This window comes from Cherax quadricarinatus, chromosome 6 (assembly GCF_038502225.1).
Source record: "Cherax quadricarinatus isolate ZL_2023a chromosome 6, ASM3850222v1, whole genome shotgun sequence".
Taxonomy (NCBI): domain Eukaryota; kingdom Metazoa; phylum Arthropoda; class Malacostraca; order Decapoda; family Parastacidae; genus Cherax; species Cherax quadricarinatus.
Window position 1 is genome coordinate 7978577 of NC_091297.1, and position 20042 is coordinate 7998618.

General features: G+C 46.5%; 1 protein-coding gene across 1 annotated transcript in view; it reads left to right on the top strand.

Moving 5' to 3' along the window:
* Positions 1 to 20042, top strand: part of LOC128691953 (beta-alanine transporter-like) — a 145604-nt gene that overhangs the window by 49968 nt on the left and 75594 nt on the right. The window contains exon 4 of the mRNA XM_070082081.1: positions 19000 to 19103. Within this exon, the coding sequence (XP_069938182.1) occupies positions 19000 to 19103 (104 nt within the window). The remainder of the gene's footprint in view (positions 1 to 18999; positions 19104 to 20042) is intronic.

The window sequence follows — 20042 nt, forward strand, 5'->3', positions numbered from 1 at the left end:
GGTAAATTACGTCTTCCTAGTAGTTCATCCTCCTCAGGTCTAGTATCATCTTTCCTGGCCCAGAGGCTAGCACCTAACAAAAGTTGTGTACAGTGCTAGCTTGGCATATGTTGGGAGAAAATTTACATATTTTAGGAATACGAGAGTTTCAAACACTAATCTTGAGAGAGAGAGAGAGAGAGAGAGAGAGAGAGAGAGAGAGAGAGAGAGAGAGAGAGAGAGAGAGAGAGAGAGAGAGAGAGAGTGGTAGACATTACCATGCTTGGCCTCACAGCAGTGAGGGTGACCAACGTTGCATGACACAACTTGCTGGCGCATCGCTCCTATTAGTCTATGACAGTGATGGATCGTCTGCTGGTCTCTCCAAGACTATGGTGAGAACTATTGACATTTACCTCTGTCCTGGTGGGCCTTGTCCTGGTAAGTATGTCTCTGTCTTGGTGGGCCTTGTCCTGGTAAGTCTGTCTCTGCCCTGGTGAGTCTTGTCCTGGTAAGTCTATCTCTGTCCTGGTGAGTCTTGCACTGGTAAGTCTGTCTCTGCCCTGGTGAGTCTTGTCTTGGTAAGTCTGTCTCTGTCCTGGTAAGTCTTGTCCTGGTAAGTCTGTCTCTGTCCTGGTAAGTCTTGTCCTGGTAAGTCTGACTCTGTCCTGGTAAGTCTGTCTCTGCCCTGGTGAGTCTTGTCCTGGTAAGTCTGTCTCTGTCCTGGTGAGTCTTGTCCTGGTAAGTCTGTCTCTGTCCTGGTGAGTCTTGTCCTGGTAAGTCTGTCTCTGTCCTGGTGAGTCTTGTCCTGGTAAGTCTGTCTCTGTCCTGGTGAGTCTTGTCCTGGTAAGTCTGTCTCTGTCCTGGTGAGTCTTGTCCTGGTAAGTCTGACTCTGTCCTGGTAAGTCTTGTCCTGGTAAATCTGTCTCTGCCCTGTTGAGTCTCGTCCTGGTAAGTCTGTCTCTGTCCTGGTGAGTCTTGTCCTGGTAAGTCTGTCTCTGTCCTGGTGAGTCTTACCGGGTAAGTCTGTCTCTGTCCTGGTGAGTCTTTTCCTGGTAAGTCTGTCTGTCCTGGTGAGTCTTGTTCTGGTAAGTCTGTCTCTGTCCTGGTGAGTCTTGTCCTGGTAAGTCTGTCTCTGTCCTGGTGAGTCTTGTCCTGGTAAGTCTGTCTCTGTCCTGGTGAGTCTTGTCCTGGTAAGTCTGTCTCTGTCCTGGTGAGTCTTGTCCTGGTAAGTCTGTCTCTGTCCTGGTGAGTCTTGTCCTGGTAAGTCTGTCTCTGTCCTGGTGAGTCTTGTCCTGGTAAGTCTGTCTCTGTCCTGGTGAGTATTGTCCTGGTAAATCTGTCTCTGTCCTGGTGAGTCTTGTCCTGGTAAGTCTGTCTTTGTCCTGGTGAGTCTTGTCCTGGTAAGTATGTCTCTGTCCTGGTGAGTCTTGTCCTGGTAAGTCTGTCTCTGTCCTGGTGAGTCTTGTCCTGGTAAGTCTGTCTCTGTCCTGGTGAGTCTTGTCCTGGTAAGTCTGTCTCTGTCCTGGTGAGTCTTGTCCTGGTAAGTCTGTCTCTGTCCTGGTGAGCGTTATCCTGGTAAGTCTGTCTCTGTCCTGGTGAGTCTTTTCCTGGTATCCTGGTAAGTCTGTCTGTCCTGGTGAGTCTTGTCCTGGTAAGTCTGTCTCTGTCCTGGTGAGTCTTTTCCTGGTAAGTCTGTCTGTCCTGGTGAGTCTTGTTCTGGTAAGTCTGTCTCTGTCCTGGTGAGTCTTGTCCTGGTAAGTCTGTCTCTGTCCTGGTGAGTCTTGTCCTGGTAAGTCTGTCTCTGTCCTGGTGAGTCTTTTCCTGGTAAGTCTGTCTGTCCTGGTGAGTCTTGTTCTGGTAAGTCTGTCTGTCCTGGTGAGTCTTGTCCTGGTAAGTCTGTCTCTGTCCTGGTGAGTCTTGTTCTGGTAAGTCTGTCTCTGTCCTGGTGAGTCTTTTCCTGGTAAGTCTGTCTGTCCTGGTGAATCTTGTCCTGGTAAGTCTGTCTCTATCCTGGTAAGTCCTGTCCTGGCAAATCTGTCTCTGTCCTGGTGAGTCTTAGCCTGGTAAGTCTGTCTCTGTCCTGGTGAGTCTTGTCCTGGTAAGTTTGTCTCTGTCCTGGTGAGCCTTTTCCAGGTAAGTCTGTCTCTGTTCTGGTGAGTCTTGCCCTTGTAAGTCTGTCTGTCCTGGTGAGTCTTGTCCTGGTAAGTCTGTCTCTGACCTGGTGAGCCTTGTCCTGGTAAGTCTTGTCCTGGTAAGTCTGTCTCTGTCCTGGTGAGTCTTGTCCTGGTAAGTCTGTCTCTGTCCTGGTGAGTATTGTCCTGGTAAGTCTGTCTCTGTCCTGGTGAGCCTTGTCCTGGTAAGTCTGTCTCTGTCCTTGTGAGTCTTGTCCTGGTAAGTCTCTCTCTATCCTGGTAAGTCCTGTCCTGGCAAATCTGTCTCTGTCCTGGTGAGTCTTGCCCTTGTAAGTCTGTCATTGTCCTGGTGAGCATTGTCCTGGTAAGTCTGTCTGTCCTGGTGAGTCTTGTCCTGGTAAGTCTGTCTGTGTCCTGATGAGTCTTGTCCCGGTAAGTCTGTCTCTGTCCTGGTGAGCATTGTCCTGGTAAGTCTCTCTCTGTCCTGGTAAGTCTTGTTCTGGTAAGTCTGTCTCTTTCCTGGTAAGTCTTGTCCTGGTAAGTCTGTCTCTGTCCTGGTGAGTCTTTTCCTGGTAAGCCTGTCTCTGTCCTGGTAAGTCTTGTCCTGGTAAGTCTGTCTCTCTCCTGGTAAGTCTTGCCCTGATAAGTCTGTCTCTGTCCTTGTAAGTCTGTCTCTGTCCTGGTGAGTCTTGTCCTGGTAAGTCTGTCTCTGTCCTGGTGAGTCTTGTCCTGGTAAGTCTGTCTCTGTCCTGGTAAGTATGTCTCTGTCCTGGTGAGTCTTGTCCTGGTAAGTCTGTCTCTGTCCTGGTGAGTCTTGTCCTGGTAAGTCTGTCTCTGTCCTGGTGAGTCTTGTCCTGGTAAATCTGTCTCTGTCCTGGTGAGTCTTGTCCTGGTAAGTCTGTCTGTCCTGGTGAGTCTTGTCCTGGTAAGTCTGTCTCTGTCCTGGTGAGTCTTGTCCTGGTAAGTCTGTCTCTGTCCTGGTGAGTCTTGTCCTGGTAAGTCTGTCTCTGTCCTGGTGAGTCTTGTCCTGGTAAGTCTGTCTCTGTCCTGGTGAGTCTTGTCCTGGTAAGTCTGTCTCTGTCCTGGTGAGCGTTATCCTGGTAAGTCTGTCTCTGTCCTGGTGAGTCTTATCCTGGTAAGTCTGTCTCTGTCCTGGTGAGTCTTGTCCTGGTAAGTCTCTCTGTCCTGGTGAGTCTTGTCCTGGTAAATCTGTTTCTGTCCTGGTGAGTCTTGTCCAAGTAAGTCTGTCTCTGTCCTGGTGAGTCTTGTCCTGGTAAGTCTGTCTGTCCTGGTGAGTCTTGTCCTGGTGAACCTTAGTCCTATTTATTCTTCTCGGTATCCTTCTTTATTTTTGTCTGTGTCCTGTATCATTATGTATTCTAAGTCGCTTTGAAGGTTGCAAAAGAAGTCGTTATATATTTTCTTTCAAAACTCTCCATGTTGAAGTCTGGAGATGTGTTCTTGGGTTCATAATTCGTAATGATTATGTTTGCCAGACCCATGTCAAGCAGGTTACTTTCCCGCAGTTGATCCTGTCACAAACTCCTTTAATAACAGTCCCAGACTGCCTCTAACAACCCAATAATATCCACTCGGTCATTTCTTGAATCTTCATCAACTTCTTCACAAAGTTCTAGCTGGTCGCTTTCTTGGTCCGGGAGTCGATGTTCCGAATCGAATCGAGGACGACGAGAGCTGTCGTAAGATGGGAAGGAAGAAGGATAAGGAAGGATGGAAATAACTGGAAAAGGATGGTGAGGAGGGGAAGAGGAGGAATCAAGGCAAGTGGCCCAACCACTTTGGGACATGTGGTACAAATGTACTGGAGACGTTGATAGAGAGGCTTGACTGATGTCATTGCTTGGCTCACTAGGAGAGGATGGCGAAGGCAGCGGCAGGAGCTGGGAGTGTCAGAAGGCAGCAAGCAGGATGAGTTGGTTATGGTCTTAAACCGTTTATCAGTGCGGTAAATTGTTTTCGAGAGAGTTGTAGCGCGTCTAAAATCACCTCTTGATTTCCTGTATCTTGCTCCCTCAGCTTCTGTGTCTTGTACGACGGTCCAAGGTTTGTGACACAGCGGGGGCAGCGAGATGTAGGAGGATACAAGGATATGTAAGACACCAGAGAGATTACGAGACAGACAGACAGCCGGGAAGGAATTTAAAGTGACAGCGAGATGGTCGGACAGTTTGAGAGAAAGAGAGAGAGAGACAGAGACAGAGACAGATAGACTGGCAGACAGAGACAGACAGTTACATCGGGTAACATCCAAGATGAGATAAACATCAGTTAATTGGTTCTCCACCAGGTAGGGGAGAGTGAGTGTGGGGGGAAGGTAGGGGTGTGGGGGGGTATGGCAGGGGTGTGGATGTGGGTGTCAGGGGAAGGTAGGGAGCGGTGGGGATATAGGGGAGGGAGAGGGGAGGAAGTATCTTTCAGCGCACATGAAAGTTGTGATTGATGAGAAGGGGAAGAGGGAAGGAGAAGAGGGAAGGAGAAGAGGCAAGGAGAAGAGGCAAGGAGAAGAGGCAAGGAGAAGAGGGAAGGAGAAGAGGCAAGGAGAAGAGGGAAGGAGAAGAGGCAAGGAGAAGAGGGAAGGAGAAGAGGGAAGGAGAAGAGGGAAGGAGAAGAGGGAAGGAGAAGAAGGAAGGAGAAGAGGGAATGGTTAAAAGGGTGACTGAATATTTGATAGAACAACTCAACGTTCACAAACACACACACACACACACACACACACACACACACACACACACACACACACACACCTGGACAGGCTACAAGCCTGGCCCAGCAACTGGCTCATTGAATTTTAACCCTGCCAAATGCAAAGTCATGAAGATTGAGGAAGGGCGAAGAAGACCGCAGACACAGCATAGTCTAGGTGGCCAAAGACTGGAAACCTCACTCAAGGAAAAAGATCTTGGGGTGAGAATAACACCGAGCACATCTTCTGAGGCGCACATCAATCAGATCATTGCTGCAACGTACGGCATATGGCAAACCTAGGATAGCGTTCCGATACCTCAGTAAGGAATCAAGACTCTGTACACCATTTACGTCAGGCCCATACTGGAGTATGCAGCACCAATTTGGAATCCACACCTGGTCAACCATGTCAAGAAATTAGAGAAAGCGCAAAAGTTTGCAACAAGACTAGCTCCAGAGCTAAGGGGATTGTCCTACGAAGAAAGGTTAAGGAAAATTGGCCTGACGACACTGGAGGACAGGAGGGTCTTTGACACAGTTCCTCACAAGAGATTAGTGCAGAAGCTAGAGCATCAGGCGCATATAACAGGAAGGGCACTGCAATGGATCAGAGAATACCTGACAGGGAGGCAACAACGAGTCATGGTACGTAATGATGTATCACAGTGGGCACCTGTGACGAGCGGGGTCCCACAGGGGTCGGTCCTAGGACCAGTGCTATTTTTGGTATATGTGAACGACATGATGGAAGGGTTAGACTCAGAAGTGTCCCTGTTTGCAGATGATGTGAAGTTAATGAAGAGAATTAAATCAGATGAGGACCTGGCAGGACTTCAAAGAGACCTGGACAGACTGGACACCTGGTCCAGCAAATGGCTTCTCGAATTTAATCCTGCCAAATGCAAAGTCATGAAGATAGGGGAAGGGCACAGAAGACCACAGACAGAGTATAGGCTAGGTGGCCAAAGACTGAAAATCTCACTCAAGGAGAAAGATCTTGGGTTGAGTATAACACCGAGCATGTCTCCGGAAGCACACATCAACCAGATAACTGCTGCAGCATATGGGCGCCTGGCAAACCTGAGAACAGCATTCCGATACCTTAGTAAGGAATCGTTCAAGACACTGTACACCGTGTATGTCAGGCCCATACTGGAGTATGCAGCACCTGTTTGGAACCCGCACTTGATAGAGCACGTCAAGAAACTAGAGAAAGTACAAAGGTTTGCGACAAGGTTAGTTCCAGAGCTAAGGGGAATGTCCTATGAAGAAAGATTAAGGGAAATCGGCCTGACGACACTGGAGGACAGGAGGGTCAGGGGAGACATGATAACGACATATAAAATACTGCGTGGAATAGACAAGGTGGACAAAGACAGGATGTTCCAGGGAGGGGACACAGAAACAAGAGGCCACAATTGGAAGTTGAAGACACAAATGAGTCAGAGAGATATTAGGAAGTATTTCTTCAGTCATAGAGTTGTCAGGCAGTGGAATAGCCTAGAAAATGACGTAGTGGAGGCAGGAACCATACACAGTTTTAAGACGAGGTTTGATAAAGCTCATGGAGCGGGGAGAGAGAGGGCCCAGTAGCAACCGGTGAAGAGACGGGGCCAGGAGCTAAGACTCGACTCCTGCAACCACAAATAGGTGAGTACAAATAGGTGAGTACACACACACACACACACACACACACACACACACACACACACACACACACACACACACACACACACACACACACACACACACACACACACACACACACACACAGAGACTACAAACCTCACTCAAGAAAAAAGATCTTGGGGTGAGTATAACACCAGGCACATCTCCTGAAGCTCACATCAACCAAATAACTGCTGCAGCATATGGGCGCCTAGCAAACCTCAGAACAGCATTCCGACATCTTAATAAGGAATCATTCAGGACCCTGTACACCGTGTACGTTAGGCCCATATTGGAGTATGCGGCACCAGTTTGGAACCCACACCTAGCCAAGCACGTGAAGAAACTAGAGAAAGTGCAAAGGTTTGCAACAAGACTAGTCCCAGAGCTAAGAGGTATGTCCTACGAGGAGAGGTTAAGGGAAATCAACCTGACGACACTGGAGGACAGGAGAGATAGGGGGGACATGATAACGACATACAAAATACTGAGAGGAATTGACAAGGTGGACAAAGACAGGATGTTCCAGAGATTGGACACAGTAACAAGGGGACACAGTTGGAAGCTGAAGACACAGATGAATCACAGGGATGTTAGGAAGTATTTCTTCAGCCACAGAGTAGTCAGTAAGTGGAATAGTTTGGGAAGCGATGTAGTGGAGGCAGGATCCATACATAGCTTTAAGCAGAGGTATGATAAAGCTCACGGCTCAGGGAGAGTGACCTAGTAGCGATCAGTGAAGAGGCGGGGCCAGGAGCTCGGACTCGACCCCCGCAACCTCAACTAGGTGAGTACATCCACACACACACAAACACACACACACACACACACACACACACACACACACACACACACACACACACACACACACACACACACACACACACACACACACACACACACACACACACACACACACACACACACGATCAGTGAAGAGGCGGGGCCAGGAGGTCGGACTCGACCCCCGCAACCTCAACTAGGTGAGTACAACTAGGTGAGTACACACACACACACACACACACACACACACACACACACACAAACACACACACACACACACACACACACACACACACACACACAAACACACACACAAACACACACACACACACACACTCACACAAACACACACACACACACACACACACACACACACACACACACACACACACACACACACACACACACACACACACACACACACACACACACTAATATCCTTAATGATGAGAGTACAAATAGAAGTAGACCAGGAAAGACTACGAATGGGTGTGGACAAGCTGTAGGACTGATCTGGCATGTTTCTGTGAGAATTCAACCCAATGCAAGATAATGAACATCAGAGAAGGGCAAAGACGACCGGAAAGAGAGTACAGGCTCTAGGGACAAGTGATGCAAATGTGGGGAATTTTAGTAGTATAAGAATGAATACAATAATAAGACCACTGTTGGTCTTAGGGTACTCATTTTTCTCGTTGACAGTTCAGAACCCCGGCAACCACGGGTCTGGGGGTCTCCTTCGATATCGGCTATTTTAGTTCCCACTGGGCTATAGTAGAGTGATTATGACGAGGGTTAACACTCACCCTGGAGACATATATAATTGTATGTTTCAGGTATGTCACCTGGAAGGTCGTGGACGAGTCATACCTGTTGCTGGGTAGTCGCCCACATGTCACGGTTTTGATTTTTAGCCCTACTCACCTAACATCTACCCTAGGCACTGCAGTGATTATAAGCCGATGTCGGGATGAACAGTGACTTACTTGACTCTCTGTTGTGGAAGTCCTTGATATTACTATGTCGTAGAAGCCGGTATTGACGCCGGTACTGACGTCGGTACTAACGTTGGTACTAATGTCGGTACTGATGGCTTGATTGAAGATATGATGTTGGACATCGGTACTGATGTCTTGATTGAATATATGATGTTGGACGTCTTTCCTTCTTTCGTCATGTTGGAACATTGAACATCACCCGACGACCATCACTGGTCCATCACTGACTTGTTAGGTTAGTGATCCATATCTAATAATCGTGGGATCCAGACTAGAAACCTGCCACATTCATAGTTACCTGAATTAATTCTATGTACCTCTATTCTCACATGGACAGTGTGTGTTGATGGTTGCATTGTAGATCTCAGGTGGTGGGGTGTGCCAAGACCCCTACACGCATCTTCCCCAAGGTGCAAGAAATGCGCATTCTTGCACCTTGTGGAGGGGTGATAGACCGAGATTCACCTGAGATACCCGAGTCATGTGTAATCGCCTAGTATACTAGTGAGATATCTCTTATTCCGGTGAAATGTCTCTAATTCTCGTCGTAATGTGTTATCGAATAGTACCTCAAATTTACACTAGAGACGGAAAAGGAGACCCAATTACCTTTTCTCGACGTTCTCCTACTCACTGGTGAAAACAGACTTTCTTTTAAAGTCTACCGAAAACCTACCTACAAGACCGATCTTCTACATTTCTTCTCTCATCATGACACCAGAACTAAAGGAGGGGTAGTTATTGGCTTCTTTCTGATAGCCTACAGAATTTCCAGTCCGCAGTTCCTCGAAGAAGAATGCACATACATCACCCATTCTTTTAGTTTACTATTTACTACACTTTCCCCTATACTTCATATGTGACTGCAGGAAACGTGCGACACGTATCCTTGAACAGGCGATAAATGACATGCCCATGCACTCTGCCCCAGGGCCAGACTCATGGAACTCCGTGTTCATCAAGAACTGCAAGAAGCCCCTATCACGAGCCTTTTCCATCCTATGGAGAGGGAGCATGGACACGGGGGTCGTCCCACAGTTACTAAAAACAACAGACATAGCCCCACTCCACAAAGGGGGCAGTAAAGCAACAGCAAAGAACTACAGACCGATAGCACTAACATCCCATATCATAAAAATCTTTGAAAGGGCCCTAAGAAGCAAGATCACCACCCATCTAGAAACCCATCAGTTACACAACCCAGGGCAACATGGGTTTAGAACAGGTCGCTCCTGTCTGTCTCAATTATTGGATCACTACGACAAGGTCCTAAATGCACTAGAAGATAAAAAGAATGCAGATGTAATATATACAGACTTTGCAAAAGCCTTCGACAAGTGTGACCATGGCGTAATAGCGCACAAAATGCGTGCTAAAGGAATAACAGGAAAAGTCGGTCGATGGATCTATAATTTCCTCACTAACAGAACACAGAGAGTAGTCGTCAACAGAGTAAAGTCCGAGGCAGCTACGGTGAAAAGCTCTGTTCCACAAGGCACAGTACTCGCTCCCATCTTGTTCCTCATCCTCATATCCGACATAGACAAGGATGTCAGCCACAGCACCGTGTCTTCCTTTGCAGATGACACCCGAATCTGCATGACAGTGTCTTCCATTGCAGACACTGCAAGGCTCCAGGCGGACATCAACCGAATCTTTCAGTGGGCTGCAGAAAACAATATGAAGTTCAACGATGAGAAATTTCAATTACTCAGATATGGTAAACACGAGGAAATTAAATCTTCATCAGAGTACAAAACAAATTCTGGCCACAAAATAGAGCGAAACACCAACGTCAAAGACCTGGGAGTGATCATGTCGGAGGATCTCACCTTCAAGGACCATAACATTGTATCAATCGCATCTGCTAGAAAAATGACAGGATGGATAATGAGAACCTTCAAAACTAGGGAGGCCAAGCCCATGATGACACTCTTCAGGTCACTTGTTCTATCTAGGCTGGAATATTGCTGCACACTAACAGCACCTTTCAAGGCAGGTGAAATTGCTGACCTAGAAAATGTACAGAGAACCTTCACGGCGCGCATAACGGAGATAAAACACCTCAATTACTGGGAGCGCTTGAGGTTCCTAAAACTGTATTCCCTGGAACGCAGGCGGGAGAGATACATGATTATATACACCTGGAAAATTCTAGAGGGACTAGTACCGAACTTGCACACGAAAATCACTCACTACGAAACCAAAAGACTTGGCAGACGATGCAACATCCCCCCAATGAAAAGCAGGGGTGTCACTAGCACGTTAAGAGACCATACAATAAGTGTCAGGGGCCCGTGACTGTTCAACTGCCTCCCAGCATACATAAGGGGCATTACCAACAGACCCCTGGCTGTCTTCAAGCTGGCACTGGACAAGCACCTAAAGTCGGTTCCTGACCAGCCGGGCTGTGGCTCGTACGTTGGTTTGCGTGCAGCCAGCAGCAACAGCCTGGTTGATCAGGCTCTGATCCACCAGGAGGCCTGGTCACAGACCGGGCCGCGGGGGCGTTGACCCCCGGAACTCTCTCCAGGTAAACTCCAGGTAAAACAAGACCAACACCAATCAAGTTGAAGAAAGGCCTCCAAGTTACATCGTTTTACCGGTCAGCAACGTTGCTACTAACGTTTCAAAAATGTTTTACTGAGAAGGCCAAGAGATATACCCCCTTTACTGGAGAATTTTCTCCACAAGTGTAGTAGGATCAGGAACTGGAAGGAAAATCAGTGAATGAAAGTATGGGAAGCAGAGGAGATCTTCATATCTAGAAGGGGAAACATCAAAGAGAAATAGAACCTTTGATTAAACTAGAGATGCAGAAAGGCAAAACATAGGCTGAGTGATAATTTGAGAATGACATAGCATCCAAGGTTAAGTCTGAACCAAGATGACTGTAAAAGATCAAGTAATTCGGCTGCAGAAAGAAGATCTCACGAAAAATAACTAATAAGAAAGCCTGTGAAGTGTTGAACAAGCGATTTCAAGAAGTCTTCTCGGTGGAAACAGAGACATTGCCAGAAAGCCTAGGGAAGAGTACGCCAACAGGTTTTAGACACCATACATACACCGAGAAAAAAGAACTTTTAATAGAGCAAGAAACATCAAAGGCGATGGGATTAGACACTGTGTCAACATGAATTCTGTGAGAATCCACAAGTCTAGACACGGGACAGTTGCTGGAGATCTGGAAGACAGCAAATGTAGTTCCAGTTTTTAAGAAGACAATCAGGAAGCGTTTAACTACAAGCCAGTTTTGCTGACTTGTATGCCATTCAAGGTAATGGAGAAGATAATTAGAAGTAGAACAATAGAACACTCGGAGAAAAGTGATTTCAGAAACAATAACCAGCACCGGTTCAAAGATGGCAATTCTTGTCTGGTCATTCTGCTGGAACTCTATGACAATGTAATGGATGCGACCGAGGAGAGAGAGAGTGATGAGTGGATTGTATTTTCTTAGACCACAAAATGGCAGTCTAAGAAAAGGCAAGAAACTTGGGCAAAACCTTGAGGTACTGACAGGAAATAATAGGGAACGTACTCAGATGGAAGGAAACAAAAAGTGATTGTCAGGGAAGAGACGTCAGAATAAGGGAGAGTAATAAGCGGGGCTCCTCAAGGATCGGTATTATGACCAGTACTGTTTCTGGTTTGTGTGAATGACTTACTAAATGGGATTGAGTCCGACGTATTCCTACAAATGGTTCTGACCAAACTTTAAGACTGGTCAAATAAGAGGTTGCTTGAATTCAACACTAGAAAATGCCAGGTTTTGAAGGGACAGAAACTGGACACGGAGTTTTGACTCGGGGGACTAAGGCTGCAGACCTTGCTCTAAAAGAAAGACTGCTGATATCATAGTGCCTATGATATCAGCAGCCAGTGCTTGTCTGACAAATCTCTTCAGCCAATGCTTGTTATGAAAAATCTCAACAAAAAATCATCCAGGTCATATATACATCATGTGTCAAGCCCACCTTGAGTATACAGCACCAGCATGGAACCCACACCTGAGAAAGCATGTTAAGAAGCTGGAGGAAGTGCAGAGGTATGTAGGTATATAATGAGGGTTGTTCCTGTGAGGAGAGGCTGGCAGAAGTGAATCTTACGACATTGGAGAACACAAGAACCAGAAGAGAAATGATGAAACATACAAAATACTAAGAGAAGTTGAAAGGGTAGACAGAGAATGGCTAGTTGAGAGGCAGGAAATAGGTACTCGGGGGCACAGCTGGAAGTTAAAGACACAAACTAGTCACTGGGATGTTAGGAAGTATTACTTCAGTCTCAAATGGTCGGGAAGTGGAATGACCTCGACGACTACGTGGTGGAGGGAGATTTTGTACATGGTTTTAAGAGAAGGTACGATAATCCCATAAGGGTAGGAGGGAGTGAATCGGCTAAGCGGCAAGTTAAGAGGCGGGGTCAGGAGCTAAGGCTCGACCACTGCAACCACATATAAGCGAGTACACACCCACACATGTCCACACACGTGACTGACCTTGGAATGTGACCTTGTAGTGTGACCTTGGAGCATGACCTTGTAGTATGACCTTGAAGTGTGACCTTGCAGTGTGACTTTGTAGTATGCCTTGTAGTATGGCCTTGTAGTATAACCTTGAAGTGTGACCTTGTAGCGTGACCTTGTAGTGTGACCTTGTAGTGTGACCTTGTAGTGTGACCTTGTAGTGTGACCTTGTAGTGTGACCCAGTAGAGTGACCTTGTAATGTGATCTTGTAATGTGACCCTGTAATGTGACCTTGTAGTGTGACCTTGTAATGTGACCCTGTAGTGTGACCTTGTAATGTGGTCCTGTAGTGTGACCTTGTAATGTGACCCTGTAGTGTGACCCTGTAATGTGACCCTGTAGTGTGACCTTGTAATGTGACCCTGTAGTGTGACCCTGTAATGTGACCCTGTAGTGTGACCTTGTAATGTGACCCTGTAGTGTGACCTTATAATGTGACCCTGTAGTGTGACCCTGTAATGTGACCCTGTAGTGTGACCTTGTAATGTGACCCTGTAGTGTGACCCTGTAATGTGACCCTGTAGTGTGACCCTGTAATGTGACCCTGTAGTGTGACCTTGTAATGTGACCCTGTAGTGGGGCCCTGGAGCCTAATATGGAGATCAATTAATGACATGATTATGCGGAGACACAACTTGTCTTGATAATACTGTCTCCCTCCCCCCCCCCCCCTCTCTCTCTCTCTCTCGCTCTCTCGCTCTCTCTCTCTCTCTCTCTCTCTCTCTCTCTCTTTCCTTCTCTCTCTAAGATAGGTTATAGGAACATCCGCAGTGTGCAGCTACACTATTCTATACAATAATTACATTGTGGTACATCAGCAGTACTCACCCAGTTGTAGTTACTGGGGTCGAGTCTCAGGTTCTGGTTGTGTCTGTCTCTCTGCTGGCCCCTACTGGCTTTAATCTCTCTGGCTGCGTGAGCCCCTTCAACCCTATTTTTAACATTATGTACAGATTCCGCCTCTACCATTTCTCTGTCTACGTCGTTCTACTCTAAGGCCGAAGTATTTCCTAAGACCCGCCACTAACACAGACTCTCCCTCTCCTCTGAGTATTTCGTACGTCGTAATAATATTACCTCAGTGTAATGGGGTGTGTAACAGAGTTGGTAAGGACAGTCCACCTTGTCCGTTATTGGAGGGTTGATGAGCGTGGTAGCTGGCGAGCAGGAGCTATGCAGGATACTGTAAAAGATCCGGCCGACTAGATGGCAGTTTATGGGCACGTGGGTATACCAGGCATAGCGTAGGGACATGCCAGAGCCACGTCCGATGGAAAGGGAAGATGTCTGTCTAACCGCCGGTTGGACAGACATCATCGCAGAGGCCTGCGACCGGTCTTCCGGCTCACGCTGGCAGGGAGGGCAATACCCAGTTACACGGAAATCATGCATACGAGGGAGCCTGGTTACATCTGATCCTTCTGTCAGGTTTAGCGCCTCTAGCCTCTCCTCATTGTTCATACCCCTCAACTCCAGGACTGCTTTTGTTACAAATCTTTGCATTTTCCAGCTTCTTTACATGCTTTATCAGATGCGGGTTCCATAGTAGCGCTCCATACTCTAAGATGGTCCTGACATGTATCGTGTATAAGGTCGTCAATGCCTCCTGGTTAATGTTCCTGAACGCTACAGCGATTATCTGGTAGATGTGTGCTTCAGGCGACATGCTGGGAACTATGCATACTCTGAGGCCCTTTTCTTTCAAGGTGATTTGCAGCCCTTTTCCCCACGAGCCTGTACACTATTTCCGGTTTTCTTTGCCCTTCTCCAATTTTCAGAATTTTATATTTGTTGGGGTTAAATCCCAGTAGCCACTTGTTAGACCATTCCTGCAGCTTGTCCATATCTGTTTGTAGTCGTTCCTGGTCTATTCCTGTTTGTATTCTCTTTATTAGTTTCACATTATCTGCAAACAGCAGCACATCTGACTCGATTTCCTCTGCCATGTCGTTCACATTCACAAGAAACAGTTCTGGGGAAAGTAGTGGCATTTGTGGAACCCCACTCGTCACACTCGCCCATTCTGTCACCTTTTCCCGGACAATAACTCGTCACTTCCTTCCCGTTAAGTATTCCTTCATCCACTGAAGTGCCTTTCCTGTTATTCCTGCCTGCTCATCTAGCTTTTCCGTCAGTCTCTTGTGGGGTAATGTATCGAACGCCTTCTTGCAATCCAAAAAAAGCACAGTTCATCCATTCTTCTCTCTCCTGCCTAATACTCGTTATCTTATCATAGAACTCTAGCAGATTTGTGAGACAGGATTTACCATCTCTAAAACCCTGCTGGTGTTGTTTATGAATCCACTCCTTTCAGGTACTCCACTACTCTTCTCCCGACAATCTTTCCAGAACATTACATACTATGCATGTTAGTGACACTGACCTGTAATGCCCCTGTCTGCCCACTTTGCTGCTACACTATTCTGTATGATAGTTACTTAGTTGCTACACTTGTCTGTGCTGGCGAGCAGGAGCTATGCAGAATACTGTAAAAGATACGGATGACTAGATAGCAGTGTATGGGCGAGTGGGTATACCAGGCATAGCGTAGGGATATGCCAGAGCCACGTCCGATGGAAAGGGAAGATATCTGACCAACTGCCGGCGTCTGAGACAGAAAGAGAAGCCTGCGACCGGTCGTCCGGCTCACGCTGGCACGGAGGTCCATACCCAGATACACGGAAATCATACCTAGGAGGGGTTTATGAAAATACGAGGAAGCCTGGTAACATGTGGTCCTTCTGTTGTCTAGTGTCGTCAGGTTTAGCTCCTCTAGGCTCTCATTGTTCATTATTCCGGGACTACTTTCATTGCAAAACTTTGCGCTCTACCCAGGTTCTTTACACGTAGTGTGCTCCTACACTATTCTACTTGATAGTTACATTGTGGGAACTAAAGATAACTGTGTTTCACTGCCATGTTCCATCACACAGGATGGTGATTCCCTGTCATATTCCATCACACAAAATAATGTTTCACTGTCATATTCCATCACACAGGATGGTGCTTCACTGTCATATTCCATCACACAGGATGGTGCTTCACTGTCATATTCCATCACACAGGATGGTGCTTCACTGTCATATTCCATCGCACAGGATGGTGATTCCCTGTCATATTCCATCACACAAAATAGTGTTTCACTATCATATTCCATCACTCATTCGTTGGTATGTCGTTACTAAGTGACACTAACGAAATCAACTCATTTTCAAGAAGTTGATAGAGGTGAACGTATTGACATTATTTCGTGTGGTCAAAAGTTAGTTTATTCTTCCTGGCTTCCCAATTGGCCGCTTCCCGAGGCTAAGCTCGCGCATTCATTGGTTGCCTGATGACGGAAATGGACCAATCAGCAGCCGCCATTGTTCACCCTCACCGACCAATGAAAAGCCAGGAAATGATCCTTCACAGCCAATTAGAAGGTGACGTTGTGCAACTCTGCTTGGTTGATGGTTATTCAATTTAGTAGTGGATGAACTGGACGACAGATTTGACGTAAACAAACACATAAAGTTTCTAATTGGATTTTTAAGCAAAAAGTAAAGCAACGTCTTTATTCTTTGAAGGAAAGATATGTTATTACTGTAATAAAGGAAGTGAAGTTGACAGCTGTTTGATCCTTGTAGGTTGAAACACTCCATTGTGAAATTAACAACAACAACAACTACAACACCCACAACAACTAAAACAACCACTACGACTACAACAACAACCGCTGCAACTACAATAACAACAATTACAACTACAACAACAGCCACCACTACAGTTATAACCCCTACAACAACCACTACATCAACAACCACTACGACTACAACAACTGCTACAAGAACATCAACAGTAACAACAACAACTACTACAATTACAACAACAATTCGTGTTCACTCGTGCATGAGAGTTAAAGCACTCAGATGTTACTGTTGGGAACACCTGTGATAGTCTACCATGGAGGGGATAGGCACTCCTGTTTCTGCTGATCCTTCGATCTTTCGTGCATTGCTGGAGCCAGGTACTACCTCCTATCACTGCCATCTCTCCCATTACTGCCATATCTGCCATCTCTCCCATCACTGTTATCTTTCCCATAATTGCCATCATCAACTTTCAAAGTTCAGTACAAGCGATCTAAATCTTTCATATCTTGCCACGTCTCGTCCCTCGTCTTCACATTTTATTGTGGGTCGAATCCTCAACACATAAGGTATGGCATATTTTCCATGGCCTCTGGATATTTTGGCGTTCTTGGCAACGGGTTTGCGAATTCCTCTGCACTTGCTGTTGCTTCAGACCGTTCAGTTAACAGTGATGACCCTGCACTAGCGAGATCGTTATCAACCTGGTGGTTCAGAGTTCGCCAAGATCAAAGTACTTTTAATACAACCACAAGTCAGTTTCTTGTCAGTATTCTCTGATCTTCGTCGGCGGTGACAGTCGTACACTTGTCATTGCGAATTCAAGACATGCAACCAGTGGGCGTCAATTCCAGGCGCCCTCATTGCTACTCAACAAGCATAACTTCGGAACTATAGCTCCTGACCTTCCGGCTGATCTTGACGTTGTTGTGGCTGTGGTTTATTGGCTTGAAGTCGGAGGCAGAAGATACTGCAACCTGTCCTTTCGAAATTTCTTCCGGCAATTCTTGTGCTATCTGGTTTCCCGCGTTGTTGTAGACTTCAGCCAACATAAATCAGACGTCAGTGTGTCTACAACAGCTGCTCCGGCAGATCGTCATGACTGTAATTCGGTGAGGAAGATTTCATAAGCTTTGATGTCCTCATTATTTTTACTTAAAGTTGGATATTTAAGGTCATCTTCAGATGATCCCTGATACACAAGACATCGAGACCAATTCATTATGTTAAGCTTTTATAAAGAATCTATTGAAGGAGAAGAAGAATCACATTAAATACTTGAAGTTTCAGTGGTACAACAGTATTGGCGCAGCCTACATTATATCAGTTTGGAAAATAAGAACGTACACGATATACTTAACATAATCTTTACCTATTCTAACCAAAAGCATCCTAACTTAGTTTAACCAAACTAAGTGAAGCTAAATCATGCTTAACCAAGATTAACCTAACCTAACAAAATACTACCTGACCAGACTAAATCAACCTTGACTACTAACATTGTTAATGTAATGGTCGTGAACCCATAGTGTCAACCTGACTAGAGATTCAGACGACTTGATGAAGTACAGCCCAGTTACTACGCCCACCCAGGGTAGCCAGTAATGAACACCTCCTTCAACACTAACATGCTCACACTCTCCGTGAACCTCCTTCAACACTCTAACATGCTCACACTCTCTGTAAACCTCCTTCAACACACTAACATGCTCACACTCTGTAAACCTCCTTCAACACTCTAACATGCTCACACTCTCTGTGAACCTCCTTCAACACACTAACATGCTCACACTCTCTGTAAACCTCCTTCAACACTCTAACATGTTCACACTCTCTGTAAACCTCCTTCAACACTCTAACATGCTCACACTAGCTTCCCTCCACGCTCCAGCTATCTTACTCCGAGCAGCGCTGAGCAACCCTAGGATTACTATAACTTAGGGTAACCCCAAGATAACACTAGGATAACTCTAATATAAGCTAGGATAACATTGATGTGAAGCAGTGTGATAGTTCACTCTTCTGTGCTCAGCTATTGTGCTCATCTACTGTGCTCAGCTTCGAGTGTTCAGTAATGGCTTTGACTATAACAGTAACACTGGGACCTCAGTGGAAATAAGCCGGTCTGATGGCTTGACTCTGTTGGGTTTTCCTGGGTTACTAAACCTATTCTTCTGTCAGCATGGTAAACATAGTGGCTGATGTTGCAGTAGCCAGGCTTAGGCTTGGTTATAAAGTACACCTGACAGTCTGACAGACATGTAGATGATTATTAAATGCAATGTGGTCAGTCGTATGGTCACCATCTCGTCCAATTATTGAGGAATATAAAGATATATCAAGGTATTTTATTAGTGAAAATAAGATACCAGACATATTAAGTAAATTTTCTAAATTTGCTTGTAACAGATAAGGTCTGTTAACCCTGTTGAGGCCTATTTCCTAGGCCTTTTGTGTATTAATACGCTCTTCTGCTACCATCCACGGGATGGATATGCGGTGTACGATCAACTAACAGCTTCGGCGGACAAATATAGATATAAATGTAAATGTTATGGTATTGTTACAGTGGGACCTGGTGTGTGAGAAGAGCTTCTTGCCTACCCTGGCACTGGTCTTGCTGGGTACCAGCGGCCTCGTCGGGAATTTCCTCTTCGGCTACATCCAAGACGGGTGAGTGTGTGAGTGACGGGTGAGTGACGGGGGAGTGTGTGAGTGACGGGTGAGTTTTATGTATACAGTAAACTGTGTTATCAATATTCTCACCATCGATCATTAAAGTTAATTCAGAAATAACTAATTATAACCACAGTAATTATTACTACTGTAGTTATAACGTTATCTATCAGTCTACTTGTTCTTCTCTATGTGTGGAAGATAAGCACTTCACACAGGTGTACCACCTGACCACCTGTCTTCCCACACAGGTGTCCCACCTCACCACCTGTCTTCCCACACAGGTGTACCACCTCACCACCTGTCTTCCCACACAGGTGTCCCACCTCACCACCTGTCTACCCACACAGGTGTCCCACCTCACCACCTGTCTTCCCACACAAGTGTCCCACCTGACCACCTGTCTTCCTACACAGGTGTACCACCTGACCACCTGTCTTCCCACACAGGTGTCCCACCTGACCACCTGTCTTCCCACACAGGTGTCCCATCTGACCACCTATCTTCCCACACAGGTGTCCCACGTCACCACCTGTCTTCCCACACAGGTGTCCCATCTGACCACCTCTCTTCCCACACAGGTGTCCCACCTCACCACCTGTCTTCCCACACAAGTGTCCCACCTGACCACCTGCCTTCCCACACAGGTGTACCACCTGACCACCTGTCTTCCCACACAGGTGTCCCACGTCCCACCTCACCAGCTGTCTGTCCACAGAGGTGTCCCACCTCACCACCTGTCTACCCACACAGGTATCCCACCTCACCACCTGTCTTCCCACACAAGTGTCCCACCTGACCACCTGTCTTCCCACACAGGTGTACCACCTGACCACCTGTCTTCCCACACAGGTGTCCCACCTGACCACCTGTCTTCCCACACAGGTGTCCCATCTGACCACCTCTCTTCCCACACAGGTGTCCCACGTCACCACC